This window comes from Eurosta solidaginis, chromosome 2, assembly GCF_040869045.1.
Source record: "Eurosta solidaginis isolate ZX-2024a chromosome 2, ASM4086904v1, whole genome shotgun sequence".
NCBI classification, from domain to species: domain Eukaryota; kingdom Metazoa; phylum Arthropoda; class Insecta; order Diptera; family Tephritidae; genus Eurosta; species Eurosta solidaginis.
Genome location: NC_090320.1, coordinates 8,132,609 through 8,146,538, shown reverse-complemented (window position 1 = coordinate 8,146,538; position 13,930 = coordinate 8,132,609). Strand labels below are relative to the sequence as shown.

General features: G+C 36.9%; 2 protein-coding genes across 2 annotated transcripts in view; both read right to left on the bottom strand.

Moving 5' to 3' along the window:
* Positions 1-4,191, bottom strand: part of Caper (RNA-binding protein 39-like protein Caper) — a 103,031-nt gene extending 98,840 nt beyond the window's left edge. Inside the window, exon 1 of the mRNA XM_067764298.1 lies at positions 4,173-4,191. The gene's annotated coding sequence lies outside the window, so the exon portion shown is untranslated. The remainder of the gene's footprint in view (positions 1-4,172) is intronic.
* The window catches only part of cta (Guanine nucleotide-binding protein subunit alpha cta), a 47,016-nt gene extending 36,163 nt beyond the window's left edge, over positions 1-10,853 (bottom strand). Inside the window, exons 1-6 of the mRNA XM_067764300.1 lie at positions 10,296-10,853; positions 9,875-10,231; positions 9,635-9,773; positions 8,194-8,399; positions 8,002-8,133; positions 4,173-4,312 (exon numbers count right to left, since the gene is read on the bottom strand). Of these exons, the coding sequence (XP_067620401.1) occupies positions 4,173-4,312; positions 8,002-8,133; positions 8,194-8,399; positions 9,635-9,773; positions 9,875-10,162 (905 nt within the window). The 5' untranslated portion in view covers positions 10,163-10,231; positions 10,296-10,853. The remainder of the gene's footprint in view (positions 1-4,172; positions 4,313-8,001; positions 8,134-8,193; positions 8,400-9,634; positions 9,774-9,874; positions 10,232-10,295) is intronic.
* Positions 10,854-13,930: the final 3,077 nt, after the last annotated feature.

The following is a 13,930-nucleotide window of genomic DNA, read 5'->3' as shown; positions in this document are numbered from 1 at the left end:
ATTTTCCACAGTGCTGGTAATTCACAGTATAAGTCGAAAAACTTGCACCAGAAGCGTTTATTTTCCATTGTATTTATAATATATATATTTTAGTTGCAAGACCATCTCAACTCATTGCAGCACTGCGCAATATTCATTTTTCAACTAACACAACAAATGAAACATGTGTTCTAATTGTATAAAAAATTATTATGTATTATTGAATTTGTGTGAGTTCCTGTTACAAACTAGAGATGGTCCTTACGCCTTCGATATTAACATTTTTAAACAACAATTACTGATGTTATATTATCAGAAACCAAAGGTAAACTGTGTAACATTCACCACACACGAAGAAAAAAGCATGTGCAATATTTGCAGACATGCGTAAATATCAAAATCGTTTTGATTTTAGCGCAGTTCTCTGCGCAAAGAGCGCAACCAGTGCACACACCGGGCAAATCCTTGTGCAAATTGGTAATTGGCACAAGGATACTTGAGCCGTGTAATTGGCGTATTAGCAGCATTCATTAGAGATGCCAAATGCAATTTATATTATCCAGTAACCCTACACATTTTTATGATGGCCTGGTGAATCGGGCTCTTTTTCAAATTTTCTGCCTTCCTCTGTAGCTTATAAAAAGAAACTTTTTATTGATTTTTGATTGATTTTCAATCACCAAAGCAGAAGAAATAGAAAAATAAATAAATAAATCATGGAGCCGACGCGGTAGTCGAACTCAGAGCATAAGGCACTTAACCATATACCATATGATTTCAAAAATAAGATGGTTGGGGCGTTAGGGAGGAAGAAGGAAAAATAAAATTGTATGCAGATGAGGAAGATGACAAGACAATATGGAAATGAGGAAATTCGATATGAATAAAATTGTATCAGATTGTATGCAAATGAGTAAGACGGTAACATGAATTGTCTGTAGGTGAGGAAGATGACAATATGGAAATACGATATTCGAAAGTTAGTTGAAGATGGGTAATATTATTCGAGCAAATATGTTGTTCCCTTTTTCTGATGGCCTGGTAAAATCGGCTGTTTTGGGAAAAATGGGCACCTTTCCTGATTGATGCAAAATAGATGGGACCAATCAATATATAAATAATAAAACAACGAGCGGCATTTGAACCACAAGTTGGAAAAAGAAAAAATAAATTGATACAAGTGCTTTACACCTGCACCAAATATGCTATTAAATAATTGCCTCCTAAGACCTTACTTAATGGGGCAAGTCAATTTACAATGAAACAATACCAATCATCATAATTTATTTACAAAAAATCAGAGAATTAAAATTTGCAATATATTTGCTCTGATCCGAGAATTTTTGGTAACAGACGAACAGAGAAAATCGTTAAGAGAATTTTCTGTTACGTCTTGCACCCTGTTAAGTTAACATGAATTTGGGGAATAGTGGTGAAGTGCAAGACGTGTCACATGCAAATGGATCGTAACCAGTGGATGCCAAAAAAAACTCCTTCTCATTGTGTATAAATTCTCTGTTTGTACGCACATCAATAATTCAATCATTATGTCTACACATATGTACGTACACGCAGCGGAGAAGAGATGCACAAACACATGCAGATATCTTATCTGAGATGCTCCCAAAAGTATGCAATTGTAATTGGGGAAGTGTCGCTCACAAATACACGCGCATCTGAGAGCTATACACGTGCATCTGTAGCTATAATTATATGGCAGTAACTAAGTAAATTCTGGAAGCGCCTAGAAGATGCAACGAGGAAATCACAGAGTATAAAAGCACCAACGGTAGAGGCGCAGTAAGCAGTTTCAGTTAAGCACGCTATCTGTCGGGCAATAGACCAGTTTCATTTAAGCTATCAGTCAGTTTGGTTATTAAGCAAACTAGTTGCAAAGTATAAGTGTTATTTAATAAAGGCCATTTTTCCATTATTCAATATTGGAGTTATTTTTTCAACAGTTTAGCGATACGAACGTTAGCAGAAGATTGCAAATAAGGGGAATTGCAGTAAATTCGGTACAATATTATGATATTTTATCCAAAATCGAAAATAAGTAATATCAAGGGTCAACCGCATTCCAGAATTTTCAATTCAAGAATTGTATTGTGGTTTCCCGTAAAAGGAAGCATTAGGCCACGATCCTCTTCTGAGGAATTTTCTTCAACAAACTGGTTAGAAATATATCAGCGTCTGCGCGACGATAAGAAAAACCCGACTTGCCGCCAAGGTGTACGGAAGAGATAAATATCTACTAATAATAACAATTTGGTGTAATATATATCTGAGGAGATTAAGGTCTAGCTTTCCATCTAATTCGAAGGCTACGTATCGTGTATTCGTTTTTCTACGAACTGGCTCACCTAAATACATGCTTTGTGCCGACCCAAAAATTTATCTGCTAAGGCGGACTAACTTTTGGTTTTAAGGTAATGCCGAGGGACAATCAATACCATTTATACAAATTTTCTTAAATATTTTTGATGAATAGGCCAACACACTAGCTCTACACCACGGCGGCAGACTTTGACCTTTCAGCCGGTAAATTCAGCATCCACGAACAATCATACTCCAACTGGACGACGAAGCTACAGCATTTTTGCTGGCATGGGCAAGTTATGGGAAGATCTACACTGGGTTCGGAGAAGCAGGTGGGGAAGACTTTGATCTCTCTCGGTGCCCCCGTAGGCGTCAGTTATCGTGAAACAGGGTTAGCTGGAGTGACTTGTTACGCAACGACCAGCATCCCCTAAACGGTTAAGCGCCAATTAAAAAATTGATCTTCCAACCGCGAGGAAAAGGACCAAAACAAACCAAAGAATACCTCCAAGATCATTTTTTTCCACAGTAGCGATGACACTTGAGACTGGTGATCTCTTATAAAGTGAAGTTTCAGCATATTTCAGGGTTAAAGGCGTATCAAAGGATTAATGAAAAATCAATAGGGGGGGGAGGTATCCAACATTCGCTTCTTAATTAGAAGAGATTAAGAAGTAAAGCCTTTTATTTTGTCCCTTTGCAAAAATAGGACGTGTTTAGGCATCCATTATGTTGGTAACTCATTTTTTGCCATATATGTACATAAAAACCGATTTCAAAACTTTTAGAAATATTTTTTTACTTATTTCATAAGCATTTTATTTTTTTGGCATTAAAAAAATTAAATTGTCAAACCAACAATTTTTTCGTGTTTACTTTGGTTTGGCATTTCCACAAAGTTTAAGAGAGTGATTTTAAAATTTTTTTTTAAAAATCAAAAAACCATTATGGCCGCCAAGAAGAGTAAATTACCTGGTAATATTTATACTATGAGCTCAAGCTTATATCTTCTAATAAAATTACTGACATGATATGCCATGAACAAAATATAAACGTTTTTGTTTGTAAGGTTTTCGAAAAATATGATATAGAAAAGTGGTTATGTAAGAGGTAGTTATACTACAAAATATAAGTCAATAAAAAGCTAAAATATGAATTAATTGCACATTTACCTGATCTAGAAGAAAATGTCATTTAATCTGATTAAAGCTCTATAAATTTACGTTAGAAGTTTACGCTGCGTTTCATTGAAAAAATACATCGAGTTGAACTTAAATTCAAAACAACTTTGGATGTGTAGTGTTCGATTGCGTTGACGTTGCGATGGGGTTTGGAGTATGAATCTTATTTACTAGATATCTAGAAATGTTAATGAGCATTTGTTTTTTTAAAATGCCACATATTGAAAATGCGATTGCCGGCTAATTGATGAAATATCCCATCGTGCGACGGTTGTGAGAAAGAAACAAAGTTTAGCTCATAAATATTTTTAATCTAGTTTTAAAAATCAATCAATTACCATGGGACTCAAGACGTTTTCTAATATTGATATATTAGACCTTCAGTTAGCTGGCGATATGAAATGATATGGAACGATATAATATAATCTTATAGTCGCTTCCAGTCCGGGGCACAAATAATAAAAAAATAATAATAAAAACACGCCTTTTAAGGCGTTACTTAAACAAAGTTTTCACGCCATTTTTTCAATTTTAAGTTTAACTCTAAAATTCTTAATTATTCGACGTAACAAAATCAAGAATGCAATTTATTTATGTACATTTGGATGCTCTCTTCTCGACATTGTATGCCGATTTCCTATCAAACGACAACTATACTGTTATTTTCTCACAAGTTTATAAACGATTTCTTACCTATCCTCAGCAAGTACTTGATCAAATTCAGAACTTGACACCAAGAATATAATCGATGTAACTGATGAATCAAAACATTTAGTCCACTTTTGTCGTTGCGTACGCTGGCCACCAACATCAACAAACACGAATGGAATGTTCTAAAATTAAGAATTAAATTTTAAACAAAGTTATTGGTTTCGTGTGTGTATGGGTGGAACACTTCAAGAAAGTATTAAATAATCCTGTAGGTGAAGCGACCTTAAATTCCAACACTATTGCTGCAAACTACAACAACCAACCCCACTTCAATGGGGTAAACACCGCGCCCCCTACGAAAAATGAAATAATTTCAGCAATCAAGTCCTTAAAAAAGGGCAAGGCCCCAGGAACTGATGACATATATGCTGAATACCTCATAGCAGATCCAGATACCGCAGCTGAAACCTTACTTCCAATCTTCCGTCAGGTATGGGAAGAAGAATCCTACCCTCGTCAGTGGAATGAAGGCATACTTGTAAAAGTGGCAAAAAAGGGAGATACCTCTGATTGTAACAACTACAGAGGTATCACCTTACTCTCGATTCCTAGCAAAGTGTTCTCCACGATCTTACTGTCCCGAATTGAAGAGGCGGTGCACGGAACTCTAAGAGAAAATCAGTTTGGCTTTAGACAAAACCGATCCTATGTTGATCTAATAAATACCGTCCGAATCATTGTTGAACAATGCTGTGAATACAGAACATCAGCTTATTTACTTTTTATCGACAGGAAATATATTTGGGAAATACTACGAAAACGAGGGATGCCCAATAAAATAATCAACATTATAAAGGCAATGTATGCCGAATTTAAGTGCCGGGTCAGAACCCTTCGAAATTAAAAGCGGGTTGCGACAGGCATGCATACTCTCGCCGCTCTTGTTTATCTTGGCATTAGACGAGATTATGAGGAACGCAGAAAATGGTGGACACGGTGTACAGTGGACGCCTTTCACTCAGCTAGGGGATTTAGAATATGCAGACGATGTCTGTCTGCTAAGCCACAGAAGTACTCACCTTCAACACAATTTAGAAGCTGTCAACACACATGCAAAGGAGGCCGGACTAAGCATTAATACAGCGAAAACCAAAGTCATAAGATGTGGCTATAGTATTTCATCAAGGCCATTGATGCTTACGGTTGACGAAAATGAAATCGAAGGTGTAAAGTCCGTTGTTTTTCTTGGTAGTATTGTCTCAAATAAGAGCGGTGCAGATGAGGACGTTCAGTCTCGCATAAACAAAGCAAGAATGGCTTTTGGGCAACTGGCAAACGTGTGGAGGTCCAGCCAAATATCTTTAAAAACGAAGCTTCGACTGTTTAATTCGAATGTTAAATCAGTACTGTTTTATGCTTGCGAGACGTGGAAAAGCTCAACTTCAATTCAGAAACGTCTACAAGTTTTTATTAATAAATGTCTGCGCCGAATCCTGAAAATTCGATGGCCGGAAAGAATTTCAAATGACGACTTATGGTCTAGAACAAATCAACCTAAGGCTGCCACAGAAATAACCAAGCGTAAATGGTCGTGGATTGGTCACACTCTCAGAAGACCTCCAGTAAATATAGCCAGACAAGCATTGCGATGGAATCCACAAGGAAGCCGACGACCTGGTGCACCTGCGAAAACTTGGCGCAGAACTGTGGATAAAGAACTCGAAAACGCAGGATATACGTGGAATGACATCACAAGAACTGCACCTAACAGAATAAGACTTAAGTCGGTGGTCGAGGCCCTATGCTCCAATAGGAGTTGAGGAGGAGGAGGATGATGATGATGATTGGTTTGGTAGAAATGTTCAAATACTTAAAAACATTTTGTATTTATCAGCCCCCAAAGGGGCATATATTTTACGAATATTGTGTCTTGTGAATCGGCTGATTGGACCTTATCAGTGCGGCTTCAGACCTGGTAAATCTACCAACGAAAAAAGGATCGACACAAATCACCTCTTCATCGACTCTAAAGCCGCCTTCGACCGCTATTCCTCACTGCTACAACAACAACAACCGCTATTCCTGAATTTGGTTTCCCCGCAAAACTTGTACGGCTGTGCAAAATGACGTTGAGCAACACCATCAGCTCAGTCAGAATTGGGAAGGACCTCTCCGAGCCATTCGAAACTAAACGAGGTTTCAGACAGGGTGACCTGTCGTGCGATTTCTTTGATTTGATGCTGGAGAAAACTATACTAGCTGCAGAGTTTAACCACCCTGGAACAATATTCTATACAAGAGGGCAATTACTGGCGTATGCTGGCGACATTGATATCGTCGGCCTAAACACCCACGCCGTTAGTTCTGCTCAACTGCAAACTGGAAAAAAAAGCGGTAAAGATTGGTTTGATGGTGAATGAGGACAAAACGAAGTATGTACCTGCTGTCATCGAGCAAAGAGTCAGCGCATATGCATTTGCCAACCACGCTACTGTTGACAGCCTTAATTTCGAAATAGTAAGACTTTGTTTATTTGGGAACCAGCATCAACACTAACAACGACATCAGCTCTGAAATCCAGCGAAGAGACGCTCTTACCAATAAATCCTACTTTGGACTAGCTAGGCAATGGAAAAGTAAAGTCCTCTCTTGGCAAACGAAAATCATACTCTACAAGTCACTTACGTACCCGTCCTGGTGCTTGGTGTGACCAATTGGCGCCGGTTAGCAGAGAGAAGAAGCGACTGGCGCGCCTTGTTGGACGACAATAACTGTTTAAAGAGTTAAGCGCCAATTAAGTAAGATATATCGTAATCACAAAGAGTAAGCGAAAGTTTATACGCCTAAAAGATACGACAGGTTTGAGCGAACAATGTTGCAAGCGCCAAAACAGTTTTTTTCGGGAATGGAATAAATAAACTTTTGTTATAACATAGAACACAGTTTCCTTTTGCCTTTTTTAGTGTGTCTACAAATTCTGGTTTGAACGTCTTTCGCTTGGACTATATTTCACAAGTTTCAAATCAAAACGCAATAAGTGACTCATAATAAATTCAAGATAAATGGGAAAAAGTGTTTAGTCTTAAATGGAGGTATATTTTCAAATGCTACTTACGATATTATAGCAGTTATGAAAGGACACACGCACAGCAAAAAAATCACATTTATCGGACAACTAGATTAGAAGTTAAGACAGATAGTTGTTTTCAATTATTGCCTTTCAGTCTGAAAAAATTTATTTATTACGTTTTGGTTTGAAATCTTTGGAATTATTTCGTTTTGGTTCGAATTTTGTCCACTTTGGTGTGAATTGTATTTGCTCTTTATAGAATAAATGATTTGGTGCCATTATTTCAGCGACCCTGAAAAATTGTATGATAATCTGTACAATTCTTGTCATATAAGTACTCCAATATTAAGTACATCGCTCAGCTTCACCTTTGCTTGTGAATAGTCCATTAAGTTACTATATGGGATTTTTTTGAAAGTTCTTTTCGGAGCTCTGAATTAGGTGATGCTGGCCTAGGATACCGCAATGTAAATTGATATCTGTACTCCACAACGCATCCTCATTCCTGGAAACATTACAATACATTTCCTTTAAATTGAAGCATAGCATGATGATAACATTCACGAAAGAAGTAGGTTGCAACTAAGCAGTTAGCAGTGCTTACTATTCTACTGACTAACAAGTGTAGCACACACAACTTGTTGAATGTACACTATGCAACAGTCTTGTCTGGTCGACCAAGCACTTTTACTCCGACAGCAACATGCTTCTGCTACAGCTTTTAAAGTCTTTTTTGGTCGTATAGTTTAAACAGAGATAATAATGTGAGGGGATGGAATATATCTTGAGACCTTCACTTACTTGTATTTTTACACAAAATTCATAAACTCCTTTGGTTGCTTTCCGACAATGCAATATATCTTTGTGTGTCGGCACATAATCATACGTAGACAAACGGTCAATATCATTTAGAAAATAGCTTACAGAATCACTCTGAAAAATAACAAATTTAGAAATTGTATGTATATTGTTTATGAAGGTGACTTATCTTACAATTTGAAATTCTCTTCGTCTTTCATAAGCACGCCTGATGCCACGATCTTGCCACAGTCTACGTATATATGGTGCCCATTGTATGAAATTGTCGATTTCTACTTTACTACTTTCGATTAATTTAGCATAATTTGCGTCGTTTTCTCTTTCGTTGTTTTCCCAAGGGATTTCCAGTTTTTGACGTGCGTCAATCAATACTTGCATTCCTGGAAATAAATAAAAAGGATATACATACATAAGTTGTATGCCTCAGGGATGCTTTGAACTTTTTTTACTATAAAGAAGAGGTCCAAAAACAGCATGCATGTCATGTGAGCGCAGCGGCTGAGTCTATATGATTCTGAGTGTCAAATTCGCATACTTCATCCCATGGTAAACTTTTTATATAATTATATGTATAAAAATATACACACGGGTAAGGTTTTAACATTCCCAAGCTCCTTGACGAAAGAGGAAGTGGTGCAAAGACAGTAAAGTGAAGCAGGACGTTCGATTCTAACAATGTTTTCTTAAAGTTGGATGGTAGAGACGATTCGATCTGGACGAGCTTCACAGCTTCCTCAACCCAACTGTCAATCTCGCCAGCGCGAGGTGAATTCTGTAACAAATACACATATTTAATAGGCGACGCTAGGGCGGGATGACCCAGAAGAACGCGGTCTTAGGAAATTGTTTCAGTGATGATAGGACTAGTACCTTAGTGGCGGTAGTTTCCGGAAGGTACCGGATGGGACCATTAACATGACAAATGGTGGCATATGTGGTAGTAACGTGCAACTCGATGGCTGATCACTTTCCACAAGCAACCTACTGCGTTGGTTATGTTAATGAACACCGTTCCTTCAAATCAGCAAGCAAGGTGGGTAGACCCGAAGGCCTATACTAGAAGATGCTAGTAACGGAACGAACCGGATTTGTTTCCACTACGGACTAGAGGGCAGTAAAAATGCTCCTGTTTTATCCGTCGGTGCACCAAGTTGCTATAAGCCATTGTTGGAGCAGAATGGAAACGTTATGTTTCGAAAGAAAGTCGTTAATGTAATAGAAGTTTTCCCCTAGACAATGTACTAATGCGGATGTCATATTGCATCGGCCGCTGTGGTAGAGATGGTGTGCTGGCGTACCATACCTATGGCCCAACAATTAAGAGAGGGGACAGCTAAAACCAAAATACTTAGGAAATATTTTAAAAAATGCCGAGCCCTTAGGCATTGGCAAGATTTCTGAATGTATTTCCTACAGGAATAGATCCACATCAAAAATTCATCTCCTTTCTCAGAAGCCACTGGGTGTTGGTGTTAAACAAAGTAGCCTAATAGAAGGAAAAACTAAAATGCAGACACGCCACAAATTGGAGAAGGTATAACGCAGAAAAATATTTATATTATTATGTTATAAGAGAAAATACCAAGTGTGATACTGGATAGTTTTTTATACATACCTCGTATAACATTTTGATATATCACATATTGGTATTCGCGAATTAGTTCGGGTTCAAAGCTAATTCCATGTATTATACGCATTTGCTTCAGGAAAGTAGATTTTCCAGATTCCCCAGCGCCCAGTAGCAAAAGTTTCACCTAAATAAAAATTGGAAATGGTTATACATTTCTGTATATACAATTGTAACAATGTATTTATGTACATATATATGCATTTAAAGAGTAAGTCCACAATTTACCTGCCGCCGGAACGTATGCTTCTCCTTTTCCAAAAATTTATCAATCTCCCTAGATTTATATCTTTGTTCCAACTCTTCAGGTGTATTGCGTATACGTACAAGATATGAAATAATATTTCCGCAACATCGTAGACAAGCAAATCTTGACGTCAGCAATCTACTACCCGGTCGACTTGTACGATATGGTTCATTATCACGTTGTCCTTCCATCAGGTGTGCCATTGTACCCATTTCATTGTGCGTAGATGCCAATGTAGCGCTGCGACGTATCGCTGCGTCACCACCCATTTTACTTGTTTATATAGGGCGGGGCAAGGCCGTTCCCGAAATTTGCTTTTACCTAATCAAGATTTCGAACTACAAATGTTTGGGCTGTTTTAGTCACAATTGGGTTCTTAGCTTAATGTATTCCTGACAGCACTTTTTCACCATAATGATGTTGACTTTGCCTCTTCCAGTGAGCCTCCTTCAGCTAATTATATATACAATCCCGCTAAGATGCAACCACTTTTGTTTAGCAGCCCTATTTTTAAAGCAATGGACGAGTGGTAAAGCCTTAACACTTTGCAAAATAATTATTCGTTAAAAGGGCTCTGCTTAATATAATATATAGTTGATAAAAAAAAACGTTGACTATTGCAGTTTTTTGCTTTTTTCGTACATCAAAACATTTTTTTCTAGGTTGCACAGAAATTTCACTTTTATCTAGAGCTGGATTTCGATTCGATTCTTAATCGATCTTTTTTTTAAATGTAAAATCGATTTTTTTTAAATCGTTCGATTCTTTAAGCATCGAAGTTTTCATCACTATCTACTTTACGGACGCTTGAGGAAATACATATTCTGTAATTTTTGTTTTTATAAATTAGCTTCATTCCGGTCTTGCCTTTACGTGTAGAGTTGTGCTTTTTCGTTCATTTCAGAGATTCGATTCTTTAGTTCTTTTTCTGATGAACGAACAAGTTGTTCTTTTTGTTCATCTGTTCTTTTTTGTTTTCAAGCAAATTTGTTCACTGCTGCTTGCACCCCCGAAAAAAGCCAACAAGTATAGATGAGAGTATGTATGCAGCAATGCTTTTTGTAGGTATATTTAGATGTGTTATGAATAAATAAGTTAATATACACATATATGTTTAATTAACTTCAAAAAAAAGTTACAAATTTCGGAAGATCCAGGAAATTGAAAGAGTACAGACACAAATTGTAAATATGATCTTTTCAATTAGTAATTAGTTTCTTACAAAAGATGTTTTTCATAATTAGTCCATACATATATTGTTGTAGCAGTGCCACACACAAAGATGACCAAACATATCTTTAGTGTAAAGGCTCCATTACTGATACTTAGCATAGACTTGACTTGGCTTGCGAACTGTCACTTATAGTTCTGTTAAATTAACATTGCATGTTACTGATTACTCAAAACTTAACTTGACTTAGAAGTCTGTTGAATTTTGATTTTCTATGTAAGTTCTAAGTGACGTTTACATTTTGAGATGCCATTTGTTTGTTTCCATTTCATTTTGACATTTTGTCATACAAATTGACATTTATTTAAAAATAAATTTCAACGCTGATTATGATACCAGATTTTATGCACCAAGTGGAGTATAATCGTGGCTAAGTTGCCAAGTTTACGCCAAGTCAAGTCAAGTCTATGCTAAGTATCAGTAATGAAGCCTTAAGTGGCATCATCGAAATCATCGCGAACGAGAAGTGAGAAAGAATAACATTAGATAAAACGAACTAAAGGAACAAATGAACTAAAATAACAAATGGAACCGAAATCGAAGATCTAGTTCACTTGTTCAGTTGAGAGACCCGGTCAATTGAACAAGTTCAGAACGAAACGACCCAACTCTATTTACGTGGGAGTGGACGTGCGGTGTCATCCTCGACTCAACGTCAATTTTTTCGGGCTTTTTTGCGTTGAGTGGAAAAGTAAAATAGGCATCAACGTTGGCTGCTTTGCTTCCCTCGGCCGTTTGGCGGAGTTAGAAGATGCAATGCGTCCCTGACCTAGAGTTAGGGCGGTTTTATGCACTCCTAATAGGAATCAGTGACATTTGAAAACTGGCGTGTTGCCAAAAAAAAACCTAACCTTATTTTTATATATTAAACAAAATGTAACGGGATATTGTAACCTTAACTAACGGAATATCTGGCGTGACGCCATAAAAATAAAATGTGCTTTATATACGAACGGTATTTTACCCATAACGGTATAGTGGAAAAACATGGCAACAAGCCATATATTGGATTTTCAAATAAATATATATTAATAATTTTGTGCCTGGCGTGGTGCTATGAAAAAAACCAAAAAATTAACATTTCTGCAAATAACGGAATTAAATAAGGGCTCTTTTAAGCACCTTGCCATACAACGCTTGCGAGTGCAGTGTCAATTAAACAAAAAAAAAATAAATTTAGCTTTATTGTGTTGGTGGCTTCGAGAGAAAGGAGAAAGATGAAGAAATGACTTCGCACTTCTGGCAAGCAATATATTGAACATATATTTATCTATTTTGTGGTATGATATTGTGTTCAGTACGAAATGAAAACTAATGGATGGAAATGTCTTCATCAACAGGCCCTATAGAATTCTTTTTTGAATCTAATAACAACAACATAAGGAAGTCTCAGCCTGTAGATGAGCGAAAAAAAAACTGGATTGTGCTTTGATTAGATTAGCTATCATCCGGTGGCAAAATCCTGAACCAGATAAATAATTTTGCATGTAAATGCAACAACAACGATTTGAGCCAGATAAACCCAGATAGAAGTCTGGTTCAATTTTGAGCCAGATAATTTGTTAATTACTTCTTTTTAGGTTGGCAACGCGGCCTTTAATATACCTACTTTTTCGAAAATAGATGTCGCTGCTTAGCCTTTCGCCGTATGAGTTAAATGAAAAACAGCGGCGACATCTGCCTATCACATTTCACGTGTGCGAAAATTTCACGACATCTGCTGCTTCTCAAGTCTCTCAATTATCCAGAGCATTCCCGTGAGAGTTGAGGGTGAGCCGGAGCTGTAAAACTCACTGAGAGACGGCAAATGATTGCCATAGATATGCAACCATTTATGATTGTCGAAGATAACGGATTCAGATCTTTTACACAATCTTGGATCCTCGGTACGTTTTGCCTTTACGAGTAACATTAAGGAACACACTTTTAAGAAATATATAAAATCAATACTTTTTATGATATAGACAGCAGCAAACACGAAAACAGAAGTGGCAATTTTTATGAAATTTCGTCAATTAAATTCCTTACTCCTTTTTATTTTCAATAAGCTAAGAAAATACTTCCATAAAGTTTTTAACTGAAACTACGCAAACCATGACACAAATTGCCGTATGTTGTCACTTGAAAGTTCCGTATACCTCATTGATTAAAAAGCTGCAAACGTATACTGAGAACATGTTACCTTACGTATGTAATAAATACTTGCTTTTTATATGACGCTGAACATAGATCGATTCTAATGCCGTAAACGAAGCGAGAATATTATACATATTATAATAATAAGTATTAAAGAAGAAATTGTATTGGTTACTGTTCCCAAGGTTGGTTTCCATACATTTCGAAATAAAAAATCCAAGAACACGCAAAAAGTATGACATTTCGGTAAAGACTATACTAATTATCTCACTCCGACGAAAGGATCAAGTGAAGACCCATATGGCATTCCTTGATGCGAGAAGAGAAACTGTCTAGCTTTATTTGTTGGGAAAAATCGTGTAAATGGTTAAGTACGTAAGAAAGTGCACTGTTACAAATAATAAGCAAAATTTAAATAAACTTTGTTTGCCCTTCAAAAAACGTGAGTACTCCATAAATAATGTAAGGAATACTCCTTTGGGAGTATAGGAGTATTCCAAAACTAATCTGTATTCATACAAAAAATGTGCTCCAATTAACATTGCGATGTCCTAGGAGAGGAGTAGGTGATCCCACTATCGCTTTGTTTGTGAGTATTCCATAGAGTACATATGTGAGAGTACTTTCCAAAGTACTTTCACTGTAGTACTCCATGGAGCACCCACAGAGG